Consider the following 20,439-nt stretch of genomic DNA (forward strand, 5'->3'; position numbering starts at 1 on the left):
TGAAGGGAGTGCTGCATATCCAGCCTCCTTTTGTGCCTCCAGTGGCACCCTGGGATCTTAACGTAATGTTACGTTTCCTTAGGTCTCACTGGTTTGAACCTCTGAAAACAGTGGAATTTAAGTATCTCACTTGGAAGGTGGTCATGTTATTGGCATCGGCAAGGCGGGTGTCAGAATTGGAGGCTTTATCTCACAAAAGCCCCTATCTGGTTTTCCATGTGTATAGAGCAGAGTTGCGGACTCGTCCTCAATTTTTGCCCAAGGTGGTTTCATCTTTTCATATGAACCAACCTATTGTGGTGCCTGTGGCTACGCGGGACTTGGAGGATTCCGAGTCCCTTGATGTGGTCAGGGCATTGAAAATTTATGTAGCCAGGACGGCTAGGGTGAGGAAAACAGAGGCACTGTTTGTCCTGTATGCAGCCAACAAAGTTGGCGCTCCTGCTTCTAAGCAGACTATTGCTCGCTGGATCTGTAACACGATTCAGCAGGCTCATTCTACGGCTGGATTGCCGTTACCAAATTCGGTAAAGGCCCATTCCACTAGGAAGGTGGGCTCTTCTTGGGCGGCTGCCCGGGGGTCTCGGCATTACAGCTTTGCCGAGCAGCGACTTGGTCGGGTTCAAACACCTTTGCAAAGTTCTACAAGTTTGATACCCGTGCTGATGAGGACCTCTTGTTTGCTCAATCGGTGCTGCAGAGTCATCCGCACTCTCCCGCCCCTTTTGGAGCTTTGGTATAATCCCCATGGTCCTTACGGAGTCCCCAGCATCCTCTAGGACGTAAGAGAAAATTAAGATTTTAAACCTACCGGTAAATCTTTTTCTCCTAGTCCGTAGAGGATGCTGGGCACCCATCCCAGTGCGGACTACATTCTGCAAGACTTGTATATAGTTATTGCTTACATAAGGGTTATGTTACAGTTTTGATCAGTCTCGGGCTGATGCTGTTTTGTTTCATACTGTTGACTGGTTCGTATATCCAGGTTATACGGTGTGGATGGTGTGGGCTGGTATGAATCTTGCCCTTAGATTAACAAAAATCCTTTCCTTGTACTGTCCGTCTCCTATGGGCACAGTTTCTCTAACTGAGGTCTGGAGGAGGGGCATAGAGGGAGGAGCCAGTGCACACCCATATCTAAAGTTCTTTTTAGTGCCCATGTCTCCTGCGGAGCCCGTCTATTCCCCATGGTCCTTACGGAGTCCCCAGCATCCTCTATGGAGTAGGAGAAAAAGATTTACCGGTAGGTTTAAAATCTTATTTTTTCATGGGCGCAATCGCGAAAACACAGGTATCCAGGATAAGTTCTAGGATCCCTGCGTTTTCACACGATAGTGCATACATTTTACCGCCAAACAAAACAGACTGAAAAAAAAAATTGGGAAACCCCCCCCCTGTAATTTACAGCGATCAATTGAATTCCCTCCATAACATGTTCTACTAGGTTTAAGCCAGTTAGTGGCTGGCAATTGCCTTATGTGTAGGTTCTTTTGCTTCTGCATTTTTTTAGCAAATAAAATAGCCTTTATCTTCATATACTACCTAGAATGGGGTGCACTACTGTTTGATGTTGAAAGTCCGCAATATCTCCTCTGCTTTTCATAAAGAACAATTAAATAGAAATTTCAAGTCAATGCATAAAGGCATCTTCTAATACACATAAACTAGGTGATTCATCGCACCCTACGAGTGCGCTTCACACCGTCGAAAGGGGCTACGCCCCGTTAACCACGCCTTTCTTGCGTTCAATATTGGTATTATATGGAGTATTACCTGCATTCTTAGTTTTGTTAGTGGTTAAATATTGCATGATGAAAGGGCGTCTGATGGTGAAAGGGGCGTAGCCCCTTGTGACGGCGTGAAGAGTGGCCGCAGGGCACAATGAATAACAGTGTAGTATATACTGCTAGGGTATGCATCATAAAGTACCAGATTAATAGCAGACCAAAGTCCTGTGCAGTACGGGATAAAGTGCAGCAATGCACTGTAGATAAGACACCAAAGTCCTGTGGCCACAGGTAGCAGAGCCGCTTATACACAGAATACCCAGAGGTAGCAGAGCCGCTTATACACACAATGGCCACAGGTAGCTGCGGCGCTTATATGCACAATGGGGGTAATTCCAAGTTGATCGCAGCAGGAATTTGGTTAGCAGTTGGACAAAACCATGTGCACTGCAGGGGAGGCAGATATAACATGTGCAGAGAGAGTTATATTTGGGTGGGGTGTGTTCAATCTGCAATCTAAATTGCAGTGTAAAAATAAAGCAGCCAGTATTTACCCTGCACAGAAACAAAATAACCCACCCAAATCTAACTCTCTCTGCACATGTTATATCTGCCTCCCCTGCAGTGCACATGGTTTTGCCCAACTGCTAAAAAATTTCCTGCTGCGATCAACTTGGAATTACCCCCATTACCCACAGGTAGCCGAGCCACTTATATACACAATACTCACAGGTAGCAGAGCCGCTTATACACACAGTGCCCACAGGGTGCAGAGTCGCTTATACACACAATGGCCACAGGTAGCAGCGCCGCCTATACACACAATGGTCACAGGTAGCAGAGCCGCTTATACACACAATGGCCACAGATAGCAGCGCCACTTATACACACAATGGCCACAGGTAGCAGAGCCGCTTATACACACAATACCCACAGGTAGCAATGCCGCCTATACACACATAATGACCACAGGTAGCAGAGCTGCTTATACACACAATGGCCACAGGTAGCAGAGCCGCTTATACGCACAGTGGCCACAGGTAGCAGAGCCACTTATACACACAATGGCCACAGGTAGCAGAACCACGTATACACACAATGGCCACAGGTAGCAGAGCCGCTTATACACACAGTACCCACAGATATCAGAGACACTTATACACACAATACCCACAGGTAGCAGAGCCGCTTATGCACACAGTGCCCACAGGTAGCAGATCCACTTATACACACAATACCCACAGGTAGCAGAGCCGCTTATACACACAGTGCCCACAGGTAGCAGAGCCACAAATACACACAATGGCCACAGATATCAGAGACACTTATACACACAATGGCCACAGGTAGCAGAGCCGCTTATACACACAGTACCCACAGATATAAGAGACACTTATACACACAATACCCACAGGTAGCAGAGCCGCTTATACACACAGTGCCCACAGGTAGCAGAGCCACTTATACACACAATACCCACAGGTAGCAGAGCCGCTTATACACACAGTGCCCACAGGTAGCAGAGCCACTTATACACACAATGGCCACAGGTAGCAGAGCCGCTTATACACACAATGGCCACAGGTAGCAGAACCACGTATACACACAATGGCCACAGGTAGCAGAGCCGCTTATTCACACAGTACCCACAGATATCAGAGCCGCTTATACACACAATACCCACAGGTAGCAGAGCCGCTTATACATACAATGCCCACAGGTAGCAGAGCCACTTATACACACAATGGCCACAGGTAGCAGAGCCGCTTATACACACAATGGCCACAGGTAGCAGAGTTTCTTATATACACAATACCACAGATAGCAGAGCCGCTTATACACACAATACCCACAGGTAGCAGAGCCGCTTACACACACAATACCCACAGGTAGCAATTCCGCTTATACACACAATACCCACAGGTAGCAGAGCCGCTTATACACACAATACCCACCGGTAGCTGACCTGCTTCTACACACAATTCCCACAGGTAGCCGAGCCGCTTATACACACACAATACCCACAGGTAGCAGAGTTACTTATACACACAGTGCCCACAGGTAGCAGAGCCGCTTATACACACAGTGCCCACAGGTAGCAGAGCCGCTTATACACACAATGGCCAAAGGTAACAGAGCCGCTTATACACACAATGGCCACAGGTAGCAGAGTTTCTTATATACACAATACCACAGATAGCAGAGCCGCTTATACACACAATACCCACAGGTAGCAGAGCCGCTTACACACACAATACCCACAGGTAGCAATTCCGCTTATACACACAATACCCACAGGTAGCAGAGCCGCTTATACACACAATACCCACCGGTAGCTGACCTGCTTCTACACACAATTCCCACAGGTAGCCGAGCCGCTTATACACACACAATACCCACAGGTAGCAGAGTTACTTATACACACAGTGCCCACAGGTAGCAGAGCCGCTTATACACACAGTGCCCACAGGTAGCAGAGCCGCTTATACACACAATGGCCAAAGGTAACAGAGCCGCTTATACACACAATGGCCACAGGTAGCAGAGCCGCTTATACGCACAGTACCCACAGATATCAGAGCCAATTATACATACAATACCCACAGGTACCAGAGACGCTTATACACACAGTGCCCACAGGTAGCAGAGGCGCTTATACACACAGTGCCCACAGGTAGCAGAGTCGCTTATACACACAATGGCCACAGGTAGCAGAGCCGCTTATACACACAATGGCCACAGGTAGCAGAGCCACTTCTTCACACAACACCCACAGGTGGCAGAGCTGCTTATACACACAATACCCACAGGTAGCAGAGCCGCTTATACACACAATACCCACAGGTAACAGAGCCGCTTATACACACAATACCCACAGGTAGCAGAGCTGCTTATACACACAATGGCCACAGTTAGCAGAGCTCCTTATACACACAATACCCACAGGTAGCCGAGCCGCTTATACACACAATACCCACAGGTAGCCAAGCCGCTTATGCACACAATACCCACAGGTAGCAGAGCCGCTTATACACACAATACCCACAGGTAGCAGAGCCGCTTATACACACAATACCCACCGGTAGCTGAGCCGCTTCTACACACAATACCCGCAGGTAGCCGAGCCGCTTATACACACACAATACCCACAGGTAGCAGAGTTGCTTATACACACAGTGCCCATAGGTAGCAGAGCCTCTTATACAAACAATACCCACAGGTAGCCGAGCCACTTATATACACAATACCCACAGGTAGCAAAGCCGCTTATACACACAATGGCCACAGGTAGCAGAGCCGCTTATACACACAATACCCACAGGTAGCAGAGCCGCTTATACACACAATACCCACAGGTAGCAGAGCCACTTATACACACAATACCCACCGGTGGCTGAGCCGCTTCTACACACAATACCCACAGGTAGCCGAGCTGCTTATACACACACAATACCCACGGGTAGCAGAGTTGCTTATACACACAGTGCCCACAGGTAGCAGAGCCGCTTATACACACAATACCCACAGGTAGCAGAGTCGCTTATACACACAGTAGACACAGGTAGCAAAGCCGCTTATACACACAGTGCCCACATGTAGCAGTGCCGGGTGCAGGGTTGCCGCGGGTGGGGTAGGGGTCCGGATACGCTGCAGCCAGGTGAGGGACGGATGCGGGGGTGCCACGGATGGGGGAGGGGGTCCGTGGGTGTTACAGGTGGGTCAAGGTCGCTGGTGGGCGAGGAGCGGGTGCGATGGTGCCACGGATGGAGGTGGGGTGGTGGTGGGGGGAGGGGCGGGTGCGGTAAAGGGGCAGGTGCTGGGGTGCCGCGGGTGGGGGAGGGGCGGGTGCTGGGGTGCCATGGGTAGGGGAGGGGCTGGTGCACGGGGAAGGACGGAATTAGAGGCTGCTACACTACAGTATAGTATAGTAATCACTGTGTAAGACAAACAAGGATTCTGCAACTCTAATACTGCTGATTATACAGGTATATGCATTTCTCCTCATTGCACTGACAGCTCTCCTGTCTTGTAACCCCATCACCCGAGGTCACCTATTCCAGCAGCCACTGAACTACTCCCAGTCCCAGCAGCACTTACACTCTGATCTGTCACTGCTGCTGCTGCACGGAGTCTCCTGTGTGTCACAAATCACCCATGGGCGGGCTGCAGCAGTTCTCCTGTACAGGCTGTAAACCCAGGCAGCAGGACCAGGGCTGCCGAGACTTCACTACTTGCTGCACACAGCATTCAGAATACCGAGCCGGCATGTACACAGGAGGAGGGGGGCTGTTACTGCTGTCAGGTGGAGGTGATAATGCTGCACTGTGTGAAGGGGGAGAGGGTAATCTGGCTCCGGGACTGCTGATGCCCCCTCTGTCCCAGCACCCAGAGCATGCACCCTGCTTTGTCTTACACCACTGATTGAGAGTGATCCTGATAGAGGAGGGGGATAGAGCGGGTGCTAGCCGCGGCCCTGCGGAGTGTCACTGTGCTGCCTATGGGAGAACAGGCAGTAGCCAATATCAGCAGCAGTGGTCAATATGAGAGGCCCGGGCCCTCCACTCTCCCCCTTGATGGCAGCCCTGCCCAGATCTGTGACTCTGACTCCGCGCAGCGCTGTGACTCCGCCCAGCATTATACACACAGGCACAGAGTCACAGATCTTGGCTATTATATAGGAGATGTAACTGCATCCTCCCCACACATTTTTCACAACTGCAGACGTTTGGCAATGTGTGAAGCCGTATGTGGTAGTCTGCTTTGTAATTACTGGAAAGGGAACTGAAACCAATGAAATTAGCACATCCATACCTCCCAACTGTCCCGATTTTCGCGGGACAGTCCCGTTTTTTGCGGACTGTCCCGCTGTCCCATCCGCGGGCCGCAGTGTCCCGCGGTGGGGGCAGTTGGAAGTCTCTGTGTCTCGCTGCCCTGCTTAGCAGGGCAGCGGTGAATAGACGCTGTGCGCATGCGCACAGCGTCTATTCACTGGATTCAGAGGGAGAGGGGGCATGCCAGCGGCTCACAGAGCACTGGGCATGCCCCCTCAGTGACGAAAACGCGATTGCGGGTCCTCCCGTGAAGCCACGCCCCTTTTCATAGGTAACGCCCCTTTTTTCGGGAGCGCACACGGCTTCGCCGCGCGTGTGTCCCTCTTTAGGTAACTGTAAAGTTGGGAGGTATGGCTGTGGGTGCTCATTAAAATGCTGGGAAAAGGTAGCCTGGTATGTTGGTATGTGTCAGTGGAATGGTTATTGGTTTCAATATCTGAATACAAGCCATCAATTGTAAAAAATAAAATAAAGAAGTAGTTTGCCAGTCAGCCATTCCCTGCTATCTGAAATGTGTTTGTTCCTAGCGTGCTTACCTCCTTTACTCTTATGTACTAACAGCCTGGAATTTATGTGTTTGTTTTCAGAATGCGTGGCATCAGGAAGCTGTGCTTTGTGCTGGTTGTGCTTGTGCCAATGAGCTTCATCTGCTTTCACATGTGGCGCAAGTCTGACAAAGTGGTAGCGGTCTGGAGCAGAGACTCTCCTGAGGATGTGCTGGATATTAGAATATTGCAACCACTTGATAAATACGCTCACATATCCTTGAAATGGAAAAATGACGTTATAGAGTATGTACCTATATATTAATTAAATATTCATATGCTTTTTTTTTATATTGTATGTTACATGTCATAAATGTTACAGTATGTGCAGCACAACAAACTCTAAGGGGTAAATTTACTAAGATGGGCATTCTATTTAAGATGGGATGTGGCCCATAGCAACCAATCAGATTCTACTTCTCATTTATCTAGCACAGGGGTGGCCAACCAGTCCGAGACAAAGAGCCAAAAAAATCTTGTTAGGTAAGTCAAAGAGCCGACATCGAGCAGAGGGCGCGTGTGCAAAAATGCGGTGTGGCATTGTACCTGCTAGGCCACACCCATGCTATAAAATACATTGAAAAAGCCAGAGCCACATGAAATACATTTTAAAACCAGAGCCAACATAAAATACATTGAAAAAGCCAGATACACATAAAGTATATTGAAAAAGCCAAATTCACATAATACACTTTAGCTTCACCATGTGTCACTCCAGCCAGCACCCTCCTGTGTCACTCCAGCCAGCTCCCCCATGTGTCACTCCTGCCAGCTCCCCCATGTGTCACTCCTGCCAGCACCCTCCTGTGTCACTCAAGCCAGCTCCTCCATGTGCTACTCCTGCCAGCACCCTCCTATGTTACTCCAGCCAGCTCCCCCATGTGTCAATGTGTCACTCCTGCCAGCACCCTCCTGTGTCACTCCAGCCAGCTCCCCCATGTGTCAATGTGTCACTCCCCCATTGTCTCTCCTGCCAAGACCCTCCTGTGTCACTCCAGCCAGCTCCCCCTTGTCTCACTGAAGTACACCCTCATATGTCACCAACGCTGCCGCCCAACTCGTGTCATTGCAGCAGCCCCTTATATGTCCTCTGTTTGCCGGTGGCTCCCTCAGTTCTTCGTCCCCGTAGTGTTGCTGCATGTCTGGCTGGCATGCAGCAGTTTCCAGATCTGTTGTGGTCATGTGACTTTGAGTGTCAGGAGCCACATCTGAATAAAGAAAGAGCCGCATTTTGCTCAAGAGCCATGGGTTGGCCACTGCTGATCTATCACCTTCTAGAAGATAATACCTGGAATTTGATTGGTTGTTATGGGCAACATCCCATTTTAAATAGAACTCCCGTCTTAGTAAATTTACCCCTAAATCGTAACATTAGCCATCATCTCTAGCAGAACAGCTGGCAGGGGATGCATCGGGCAGGTCTACAAAGTCAGGGTATACAACAGGGTGACCATTATATCATATGAGCTTAGGACATAGGTCTGCAAACTCGGTCCTCATTACCCCACACAGTGCATGATTTGCAGGTCTCCTCACAGAATCACAAATGAAATAATTAACTTCACCTGCGGACCTTTTAAAATGTGTCTGTGAGTAATTAATACATCTGTGCATCTGCTGGGTTACCTGCAAAACATGCACTGCGTGGGGTAATGAGGAACGAGCTTGCAGACCTATGGCTTAGGGCAGGCATGTCTAAACTGCGGCCCTCCAGCTGTTGAGAAACTACATATCCCAGGATGTCCTGACACAGTTTTGCTGTCAGAGAATGCTAAAGCTGTGTCAGGGCATGCTGGGATGTGTAGTTTCTCAACAGCTGGAGGGCCGCAGTTTGGACATGCCTGGCTTAGGGTCTCCCTGCTATTGTGGAGACAAACTGAAGACTGTTACACACAAGTGTCTTTGGGAAAGTGACAGGGTAGTTATAGTTAACAAGATTTGAACTACAATGATACCAGTATCATGGTCCAGGATTCCTAAAACTAGGATGTCCTGTAGGGTAACATTGGGAGAGCTCTATGACACCTGCTAAAGAGGACAAGTGGAGGTGATGCCCATAGCAACCAATCAGATTCTAGTTATCATTATCTTGTACAGTCTGTAAAATTTCAACTTAAATCTCATGGATTGGTATAGGCAACATTCAGGGGGCATTTTAACAGAGGAGGGTACCCGTGTGCAGACTCCGGGTGGGCCCCCTCCTCTCCACGGAGTCTACTGTGCAGGCGTAGGTCACCAGACTGATTTAACTATTACGCATGCACAGCGGCAATTTTGGATGCAATTTTTTCCACAGTTGCAGTGCACTATGCTGGACTTTGGAAATGTATGTATTAAAACATGGGTGCAGTGTGGGCCCCCCACAACCCAGGGACCCATGTGCACCGCACCCATTATAGTAACACCAATGGCGACATTTCCACTTGTTGCTCTAGAGTCAGTGTTGTTCAGAGACAGTTAACAGCAGGGCCATCTTAAAAGCATTGTAGGCCCTTGTCAAAGCAATGCTCTGGGGCCCCTACACATTCATTCATGGGAACCAATTAAATGCCCCTCCTGCGGTCCTGTGCTGTCTCTCCTCATTCTTCCATATAGTGAATGGCTGTCAAAACTCTGATTTCTGGATAGCTCCGGCCATCCACCAATCAGCAGGCTGACAGCAATTCACTGTATGGCTGTAGGCTGGGAGGAAGGTAGAGAATGCTGCCTGGCTGCTCTGATTGTGTGACCACCGCCCACTGTTGCTGGAAGGCTCCTAGAAGTGTGGGGCCCTGTGCTTATACATTAAGATGGCATGGTTAAAAGTCTTGAAAGACTTAACTTTAGTTGTACACTGTCGAGTCACATTATTATGACCACCTCCTACATTTGATGTCGGCAGCGTGTAGCCCATGAAGTACATCACGTGTCGTGCGCTGACTTGGTGGGTATATACCGTGTGCAGTAGGCAGTCTGCACACATATCAGTCGTTGCTGTCATGGGTAAAAGGGGCGAGATATCCGAGTTGCAGAAAGGGATGATTATTGGCTTCGGGGCCAAGGGTGGCTATATTTCTGAAACAGCGCAGTGTGTGAACTGTTGGTGTACTTCTGTGGTGAAGGTGTATCGTGACTGAGCAAATGGCGCCACTGCGAATAACTGACGTGGAAACTGCGGAGCACCACGTGCCATTGATGTGGGAGGTGAACAATGGCTACGAAGATGCGTGAGGCCCGACCGACACGCTACAGTAGAGAAGCTCATCGTCTGACTAAACCTGGGGGCTACCAGACGTGTGTCTAAAATGATAGTTTAGCCCCTCTAGCTGCTGTCCGTGCTGCACACAGCGGTTAACCGGAGGTCGTAATAATGTGACTCGACCGTGTATTATGTGACAGAAACTGAGCATGTTTATGACAACATACAGCTTGTTGGTATATTCAGACTCTTACTAATGCTCAGGAAAATTTGTAGTCAATCATAAAATTACTAACAGAATCCAGATATATAGAAGGGTGATCAATGTTACTTGATATTTATTTGTTGAATTGAATGTGTAGCTGACAATAGACTATTTTGGCTTTTATGTACAGTAAATAACACAACAATGTTTTTCTAATGATATATTTCATACTACCGTATTCGATAATAATATTAGAAGTATCTCAAAAACTGTGATTGAAGTAGCCAGTGGAAGACTATACAAACTGGCACATTTTGCTGTAGGGATTGTGATACAAATCTGAACCAAATTAATGTCTCAATATGTAACCAGTATTGTTTTTGTATTATTACATAGACACTTGCCAAAGAACAACTGCAAATGTGTAGTGGAGCCATCTCTGAACATTCCCTTCAGACAGGAACTCATTGGAACACCTTATGCGGTAAACTTTGTGGCAGATGTCAACCAATCACTGACGGATGAAACCATTAGGAGGAGAGACTTGGAATATAAAAATTTCAAGATGAGGTAACATAATCATCATCAATAATAATAATAATAATAATAATATTCTTCTAAAATTTACTATTACTGCAAGTAAACATACTTTTGCACATTGCGCAGTTACCACTATTGTACAACCCCTGATATGTAGGCATTCCTCTCCCCATGTACAGTACATGGCATGTGGGAGTCCCATGCAGCCTCTTCCTGTCAGCTGACAGTCAGGAGTGGAATGAGAGAAGATCAACATTTCCGCTCAGCACTGTATGTAAATGGGTTCAGTATGATTTCCCGATGGACGAGATGCCGGCGGTCAGTATACCGACAGCGGCATTCCGACAGCCTTCAGTAAACTACCTTAATCCTCCCCCGCCCCCTACCCTAACCATCTGTTGTGGGTGCCTAAGCCTAACCCTCCCCGATGGTGCCTAACCCTAACCTTCCCGGTTGGTGCCTAACCCTAACCCTTTCTTCCCTGCTGCCTAAACCTAACCCTCCCCGCTTGGTGCTTAACCCTAACCTCCCCTTCTGTGTGCCTAACCCTCCCTCCCCGGTCCCTAACCTTCCCAGCCCTGCACCACAACCCCACTTCTCCTGCTTAAAGGTAACCTCCCCCCCACCCCCACGGCAGGTCGCCAGCGCATCTCGCTGTCAGGACAATCAGGATGCCGGCAGATGGTATTGTGATGCCGGTATCCCGTGCGGCGTCTGTATCTAGACGCTGGGATTGTGGCATCCTTAGAGATCCTGGTGTCGGTATATTGACCGCCGGGATCCCGTCCGTCGGGAAGCTAACTGCTTACCATGTAAATAATGGACAATGCTCCTGAATGTGGAACAGCTGACCCATTAAGGAGCTCTGTCAAACAGATTTAGGGGGTATATTTACTGAAGTGCGGTTTATAGAAGTGGAGATGTTACCCATAGCATCCAATCAGATTTTACTTATCATTTATCTAGCACCGTTTAGAAGATAATGCTTTGGGCGGGATGTAATGAAGTTCGAGTTGGGAGGCCGTGCGGGATGCTGGCCAAACTCGGACGTTTTATTAATGGGGCACTTATGTACAAGGCATGATTTAGCCTAGTACATAGTTGCCTGAGTTCAGCTAGCATCCCGTACGTCTGCTGGACTCGGAAATTCATTACATCCCGGTCATAGAATTTGATTGGCTGCTATGGGCAAAATCTCCACTTCTATAAACCCATACTTCAGTAAATATACCCTTTACTGTTAGATAGATGGATCCAGAAGCACTGACTCCTCTCTGCCATTCTGGCTGTCAGTGCACAGGGTACTGCAAGACACATGGCTACATTCCAGGGGGATGTGCCTACCTAGCAACGTTTCTTCTACAGGGGTCGGTATGATATCCCGGCTGTCGGGATTCCTGAGGAGGCAGACGCCAGGATCCCAACAGCCTGAATACCAGCGGCAAGCGAAGTGTGTCCCTTTGCAGGCTTGCTGCGCTTCCGGCCCAGGGCGTGGACCACCACCCAAGTGGGGATTTTGGCCAGCGGTCGGCATTCTGACCGCTGGTATTTTACTGATTGTCGGGATTCCGGTGTCAGTCTCCTGACAGCCAGTATCCCGACAACTGGTAAATTGACTGCCTCCCGTTTTAAAATGTGCATACTCTTTAATATACAGTAAAGCAAAGCCCATGTAATGCTGAGCTAATTTATATAAATCAAATGACTCTGCTGAAACCTGTTTAGGAGGGTGACTCTTCGTATCCTACGCTACAGTACATTACTCCAGGGATGGGGAAAAGCCAGAGTTCGCATGACTAGCTTGTATCATCTAACAAAGCAACAAACAAAATTTCCCAGTATAGGCTGGAGGTTGGTGAATTCATACCCAGGGGCAAAGTCAGTAATTGTCCCCAGAGTGGTTTGTTGCCTTTTGTAATGTCCGAGCTCCACTTTAGACAGCGACAGTGTGCAATGTCAGTTCCTAAAGGATGTTAAATGCTAAGGCAACTCAGCCATTTTTAATACATATGCCCAGCTTATAGGATAATTTACTTATTGTTGTTATTATTATGATTATTATCTCTGCTGCTTTCAGATATGAGACTATGTTGCTGTCTGTAAACACGTCTACATTTATTTCTTGAGCTTGAAAAGATAGCAGTATGTCTCGAGCCGATCAGTATTCATTATATCCCTGAGCGAAGTCCCAATGGCTGGATTTCACAGCATACGTTTCCACCTTCATTCTACTACAGTAATTTACACTACTTGTAATATGTGATTGGATGCAATCCACTGTCAGACACATTGGCCGGCATGTAAAACGTCATTACATTTTCCAGGTGGTAACCTAAAGATAAAATAATAGGGGGAGGGGGAGGGAACTGTTAATCTGCAAACTAAAGGTTATTTCTCAGTGCTCTAATACTGTATATCTAATATATCTAATGTACTTTATACGTCTTACCATGTTTAGCTGGTCAGTTAAGCTTAGCTACTTACATGCTGTAACACATCCCTACAACAATGTGCCCTACTGTAACTGCCTTCAATTTCAAACTCTAGAATATTATTTTGGCTCACAAAAGAACCACAAAACCTGAAATACAGGATATAAAATAAACAGGAAAGCTGCATTCATAACTTTTGTAATGTGTATGTCTCAACGTAGTGTATGTGGGCACTTATATAAAAAATAAAACACATTTAAACTTAAGAGGCTGTCTTCAGTAGTTTTGCTGTTGATATTCTCTGAAATTTACCTGTCAGTCATTAGGGCATATTTTCCTAATTTCCTGGAACTCCCTTATTTTTGGAGAGGCCCAACAACCTGGAAGAGTGGATCATCCTGTCCTGCATCCCGCCCACTTAGTAGTGAATTGAGCGGGACTAGGGGTGCAGTGATGCTATTCTCAGAGAAACCCATCCTATCGGCAAGTAGTACCCAGCTCCACCCTCTTGCTGCACTCCCCCAGAAGCGAAGATTAAAGAGTTGCCAGGTGTGCATTTGGGTTACTCTGTACAGCAACGCTACAACACTTGTACATTTCTCTGACGTCCTAGTGGATGCTGGGAACTCCGTAAGGACCATGGGGAATAGCGGCTCCGCAGGAGACTGGGCACAAAAGTAAAGCTTTAGGACTACCTGGTGTGCACTGGCTCCTCCCCCTATGACCCTCCTCCAAGCCTCAGTTAGATTTTTGTGCCCGGCCGAGAAGGGTGCATTCTAGGAGGCTCTCCTGAGTTTCTTAGTAAAAGTTTAGTTTTAGGTTTTTTATTTTCAGTGAGACCTGCTGGCAACAGGCTCACTGCATCGAGGGACTAAGGGGAGAAGAAGCGAACCTGCCTGCTTGCAGCCAGCTTGGGCTTCTTGGCTACTGGACACCATTAGCTCCAGAGGGACCGAACACAGGCCCAGCCTCGGAGTCCGGTCCCAGAGCCGCGCCGCCGCCCCCCTTACAGAGCCAGAAGCAAGAAGAGGTCCGGAAAATCGGCGGCAGAAGACATCAGTCTTCACCAAGGTAGCGCACAGCACTGCAGCTGTGCGCCATTGCTCCTCAGGCACACTTCACACTCCGGTCACTGAGGGTGCAGGGCGCTGGGGGGGGGGCGCCCTGAGCAGCAATAGAAACACCTTGGTTGGCGAAAATACATCACATATAACCCCCAGGGCTATATGGATGTATTTTAACCCCTGCCAGAATACAGCAAAAAGCGGGAGAAAAGTCCGCCGAGAAGGGGGCGGAGCCTATCTCCTCAGCACACGGGCGCCATTTTCCCTCACAGCTCCGCTGGAAGGACGTCTCCCTGACTCTCCCCTGCAGTCCTGCACTACAGAAAAGGGTAAAACAATAGAGGGGGGCACTAATTAGGCGCAGTATAAATAAAACAGCAGCTAAAAGGGGAAAAACACTTCTATAAGGTTATCCCTGTATATATATAGCGCTCTGGTGTGTGCTGGCATACTCTCCCTCTGTCTCCCCAAAGGGCTAGTGGGGTCCTGTCCTCTATCAGAGCATTCCCTGTGTGTGTGCTGTGTGTCGGTACGATTGTGTCGACATGTATGAGGAGGAAAATGGTGTGGAGGCGGAGCAATTGCCTGTAATGGAGATGTCACCCCCTAGGGAGTCGACACCTGAGTGGCTGAGCTTATGGAAGGAATTACGTGACAGTGTCAGCTCTTTACAAAAGACGGTTGATGACATGAGACAGCCGGCTACTCAGCTCATGCCTGTCTAGGCGTCTCAAAAGCCATCAGGGGCTCTAAAACGCCCGTTACCTCAGATGGCAGATACAGACGCCGACACGGATACTGACTCCAGTGTCGACGATGAAGAGACGAATGTGACTTCCAGTAGGGCCACACGTTACATGATTGATGCTATGAAAAATGTTTTACATATTTCTGATAATACAAGTACCACTAAAAAGGGTATTATGTTTGGTGAGAAAAAACTGCATGTAGTTTTTCCTGCATCTGAGGAATTAAATGAAGTGTGTGATGAAGCGTGGGTTTCCCCCGATAAAAAACTGATAATTCCTAAAAGGTTATTAGCATCATACCCCTTCCCGCCAGAGGATAGGGCACGTTGGGAAACACCCCCTAAGGTGGATAAAGTGCTCACACGTTTGTCAAACCAGGTGGCACTACCGTCTCCTGATAGGGCCGCCCTTAAGGAACCTGCTGACAGAAAGCAGGAGAATATCCTAAAATGTATATACACTCACACGGGTGTTATACTGCGACCAGCAATCGCCTCAGCCTGGATGTGCAGTGCTGGGGTGGCTTGGTCGGATTCCCTGACTGACAATATTGATACCCTAGATAGGGACAGTATATTACTGACTATAGAGCATTTGAAAGATGCATTTCTATATATGCGTGATGCACAGAGGGATATTTGCCGACTGGCATCAAGAGTAAGTGCGCTGTCCATTTCTGCCAGAAGAAGGTTATGGACGAGGCAGTGGTCAGGTGATGCTGATTCCAAAAGGCATATGGAAGTATTGCCTTACAAAGGGGAGGCGTTATTTGGGGTAGGTCTATCAGACCTGGTGGCCACGGCAACTGCTGGGAAATCCACATTTTTACCCCAGGTAGCCTCTCAACATAAGAAGACGCCGTATTATCAGGCGCAGTCCTTTCGGCCCCATAAGGGCAAGCGGGCAAAAGGCTCCTCATTTCTGCCCCGTGGCAGAGGGAGAGTAAAAAGGCTGCAGCAAACAGCCAGTTCCCAGGAACAGAAGCCCTCTCCCGTTTTCTGCCAAGTCCTCAGCATGACGCTGGGGCTTTACAAGCGGACTCAGGCACTCCCCTAAAGTCTGCTTTACCGACGTCTCCCTCCGACAGGGAGGCGGTATTGGAAGCCATTCACAAGCTGTATTCCCAGCAGGTGATAATCAAGATACCCCTCCTGCAACAGGGACAGGGGTATTATTCCACGCTGTTTGTGGTACCGAAGCCGGACGGCTCGGTGAGACCTATTTTAAATCTGAAATCCTTGAACACTTACATACACAGGTTCAAATTCAAGATGGAGTCACTCAGAGCGGTGATTGCGAACTTGGAAGAAGGGGATTATATGGTGTCTTTGGACATCAAGGAGGCTTACCTCCATGTCCCAATTTACCCTTCTCACCAAGGATACCTCAGGTTTGTGGTACAGAACTGTCACTATCAGTTTCAGACGCTGCCGTTTGGTTTGTCCACGGCACCCCGGGTCTTTACCAAGGTAATGGCCGAAATGATGATACTCCTTCGAAGGAAGGGAGTTTTAGTTATCCCGTACTTGGACGATCTCCTGATAAGTGCAAGATCCAGGGAACAATTGGTAGTCGGGGTAGCACTATCTCAAGTAGTGTTGCGGCAGCACGGTTGGATTCTCAATATTCCAAAATCGCAGCTGATCCCGACGACACGTCTTCTATTCCTAGGGATGATCCTGGACACAGTCCAGAAAAAGGTGTTTCTCCTGGAGGAGAAAGCCAGGGAGTTATCCGAACTAGTCAGAAACCTCCTAAAACCAGGCCAAGTGTCAGTGCATCAATGCACAAGGGTCCTGGGAAAAATGGTGGCTTCCTACGAAGCAATCCCTTTCGGCAGATTCCACGCAAGAACTTTCCAGTGGGACCTGCTGGACAAATGGTCCGGATCGCATCTTCAGATGCATCAGCGGATAACCCTGTCACCAAAGACAAGGGTGTCTCTCCTGTGGTGGTTGCAGAGTGCTCATCTTCTAGAGGGCCACAGATTCGGCATTCAGGACTGGGTCCTGGTGACCACGGATGCCAGCCTGCGAGGCTGGGGAGCAGTCACACAGGGAAGAAATTTCCAGGGCTTGTGGTCAAGCCTGGAGACATCACTTCACATAAATATCCTGGAGCTGAGGGCCATTTACAATGCCCTAAGCCAAGCAAGACCTCTGCTTCAAGGTCAGCCGGTGCTGATCCAGTCGGACAACATCACGGCAGTCGCCCACGTGAACAGACAGGGCGGCACAAGAAGCAGGAGGGCAATGGCAGAAGCTGCAAGGATTCTTCGCTGGGCGGAAAATCATGTGATAGCACTGTCAGCAGTATTCATTCCGGGAGTGGACAACTGGGAAGCAGACTTCCTCAGCAGGCACGACCTCCACCCGGGAGAGTGGGGACTTCACCCAGAAGTCTTCCACATGATTGTAAACCGTTGGAAAAAAACCAAAGGTGGACATGATGGCGTCCCGCCTCAACAAAAAATTGGACAGGTATTGCGCCAGGTCAAGGGACCCTCAGGCAATAGCTGTGGACGCTCTGGTAACACCATGGGTATACCAGTCAGTGTATGTGTTTCCCTCCTCTGCCTCTCATACCCAAGGTACTGAGAATTATAAGACGGAGAGGAGTAAGAACTATACTCGTGGCTCCGGATTGGCCAAGAAGGACTTGGTACCCGGAACTTCAAGAGATGCTCACAGAGGACCCGTGGCCTCTACCTCTAAGAAGGGACCTGCTCCAGCAAGGACCCTGTCTGTTCCAAGACTTACCGCAGCTGCGTTTGACGGCATGGCGGTTGAACGCCGGATCCTGAAGGAAAAAGGCATTCCGGAAGAAGTCATTCCTACCCTGATCAAAGCCAGGAAGGATGTGACCGCAAAGCATTATCACCGCATTTGGCGGAAATATGTTGCGTGGTGCGAGGCCAGGAAGGCCCCAACGGAGGAATTTCAACTGGGTCGATTCCTGCATTTCCTGCAAACAGGAGTGTCTATGGGCCTAAAAATTAGGATCCATTAAGGTTCAGATTTCGGCCCTGTCGATTTTCTTCCAGAAAGAACTGGCTTCAGTTCCTGAAGTTCAGACGTTGTCAAGGGGGTGCTGCATATACAGCCTCCTTTTGTGCCTCCAGTGGCACCTTGGGATCTCAATGTAGTTTTGGGGTTCCTAAAATCACTTTGGTTTGAACCGCTTAAATCTGTGGATTTGAAATATCTCACATGGAAAGTGGTCATGCTGTTGGCCCTGGCTTCGGCCAGGCGCGTGTCAGAATTGGCGGCTTTATCTTATAAAAGCCCTTACCTGATTTTTCATACGGACAGGGCAGAATTGAGGACTCGTCCACAATTTCTCCCTAAGGTGTTTTCAGCGTTTCACCTGAACCAGCCTATTGTGGTACCTGCGGCTACTAGGGACTTGGAGGACTCCAAGTTGCTGGACGTTGTCAGGGCCCTGAAAATATATGTTTCCAGGACGGCTGGAGTCAGAAAATCTGACTCCCTGTTTATCCTGTATGCACCCAACAAGCTGGGTGCTCCTGCTTCTAAGCAGACTATTGCTCGTTGGATTTGTAGTACAATTCAACTTGCACATTCTGTGGCAGGCCTGCCACAGCCAAAATCTGTAAAAGCCCATTCCACAAGGAAGGTGGGCTCATCTTGGGCGGCTGCCCGAGGGGTCTCGGCTTTACAACTTTGCCGAGCAGCTACTTGGTCAGGGGCAAACACGTTTGCTAAATTCTACAAATTTGATACCCTGGCTGAGGAGGACCTGGAGTTCTCTCATTCGGTGCTGCAGAGTCATCCGCACTCTCCCGCCCGTTTGGGAGCTTTGGTATAATCCCCATGGTCCTTACGGAGTTCCCAGCATCCACTAGGACGTCAGAGAAAATAAGAATTTACTTACCGATAATTCTATTTCTCGTAGTCCGTAGTGGATGCTGGGCGCCCATCCCAAGTGCGGATTGTCTGCAATACTTGAACATAGTTATTGTTAACTAAATCGGGTTATTGTTGTTGTGAGCCATCTTTTCAGAGGCTCCTCTATTATCATGCTGTTAACTGGGTTCATATCACAAGTTGTACGGTGTGATTGGTGTGGCTGGTATGAGTCTTACCCGGGATTCATGAATCCTTCCTTATTGTGTACGCTCGTCCGGGCACAGTATCCTAACTGAGGCTTGGAGGAGGGTCATAGGGGGAGGAGCCAGTGCACACCAGGTAGTCCTAAAGCTTTACTTTTGTGCCCAGTCTCCTGCGGAGCCGCTATTCCCCATGGTCCTTACGGAGTTCCCAGCATCCACTACGGACTACGAGAAATAGAATTATCGGTAAGTAAATTCTTATTTTCCTATAGGTTGGCCAACCATTCTGTGAGGAAAGCACATGAAAATGTGTGACTGGGGCCTAATTCAGAGATAGATGCAAATCCCACCGTGTCTTTGTACGTAGCGGTACTATGAATATATGCTAATACCACAGCTACTGGAACGTGTACACTGACACCTACAGGGTGTGTATCAAATCCGCTGCTTATGTACCATTGGTCGCACGGCAGTTACACCATTGAACATTTGAGAAACCTCACAGTCCGAACTAAGCCGCTAGAGCTATTCCAACTGCGTAGAGGGACGCTGTTGCTGGCTACAAACATCCACGCAATGGCTGATACTAGAGATGAGCGGGTTCGGTTCACCGAGAACCGAACACCCCCCCGAACTCCACGTGTCAAACACAGGTCCGAGCCAGGCTTGGCTGTTCCCGCCTGACCCGGAAAACCCGAACGAGGCAAAACGTCATCATCCCGCTGTCGGATTCTCGCGAGATTCGGATTCCATATAAAGAGCCGCGCATTTTCACTCGTGCATTGTAGAGGGTACAGAGAGGACGTGGCTATGTTCTCTCAGTGTCAAAGCTCAGTATCAGTGCTTATTGCTGCTCAGTAATACTAGTACAGTGTCTCTCTTGTGCTGCATCTTGCTGCTCAGTGTCAGTTCTCAGTAGTATCATCAGTGCTCAGTATCAGTGCTCAGTATCATCAGTGCTCAGTATCACTGCTCATTGTCTTGTGGTGCTCAGTAATACTACATTACTAATACTAGTACAGTGTCTTGTGCTAATCATGCTGCTCAATGTCAGTGCTCAGTAGTATCATCAGTGCTCAGTATCACTGCTCATTG

The 20,439-nt window shown here is 48.6% G+C and overlaps 1 protein-coding gene across 1 annotated transcript in view; it reads left to right on the forward strand.

Moving 5' to 3' along the window:
- The window catches only part of B4GALNT1 (beta-1,4-N-acetyl-galactosaminyltransferase 1), a 209,000-nt gene that overhangs the window by 89,313 nt on the left and 99,248 nt on the right, over positions 1–20,439 (forward strand). Inside the window, exons 2-3 of the mRNA XM_063952319.1 lie at positions 7,147–7,350; positions 10,884–11,057. Coding sequence (XP_063808389.1) covers positions 7,148–7,350; positions 10,884–11,057 — 377 coding nt within the window. The 5' untranslated portion in view covers position 7,147. The remainder of the gene's footprint in view (positions 1–7,146; positions 7,351–10,883; positions 11,058–20,439) is intronic.

Source organism: Pseudophryne corroboree, chromosome 2 (genome assembly GCF_028390025.1).
Source record: "Pseudophryne corroboree isolate aPseCor3 chromosome 2, aPseCor3.hap2, whole genome shotgun sequence".
Classification (NCBI taxonomy): domain Eukaryota; kingdom Metazoa; phylum Chordata; class Amphibia; order Anura; family Myobatrachidae; genus Pseudophryne; species Pseudophryne corroboree.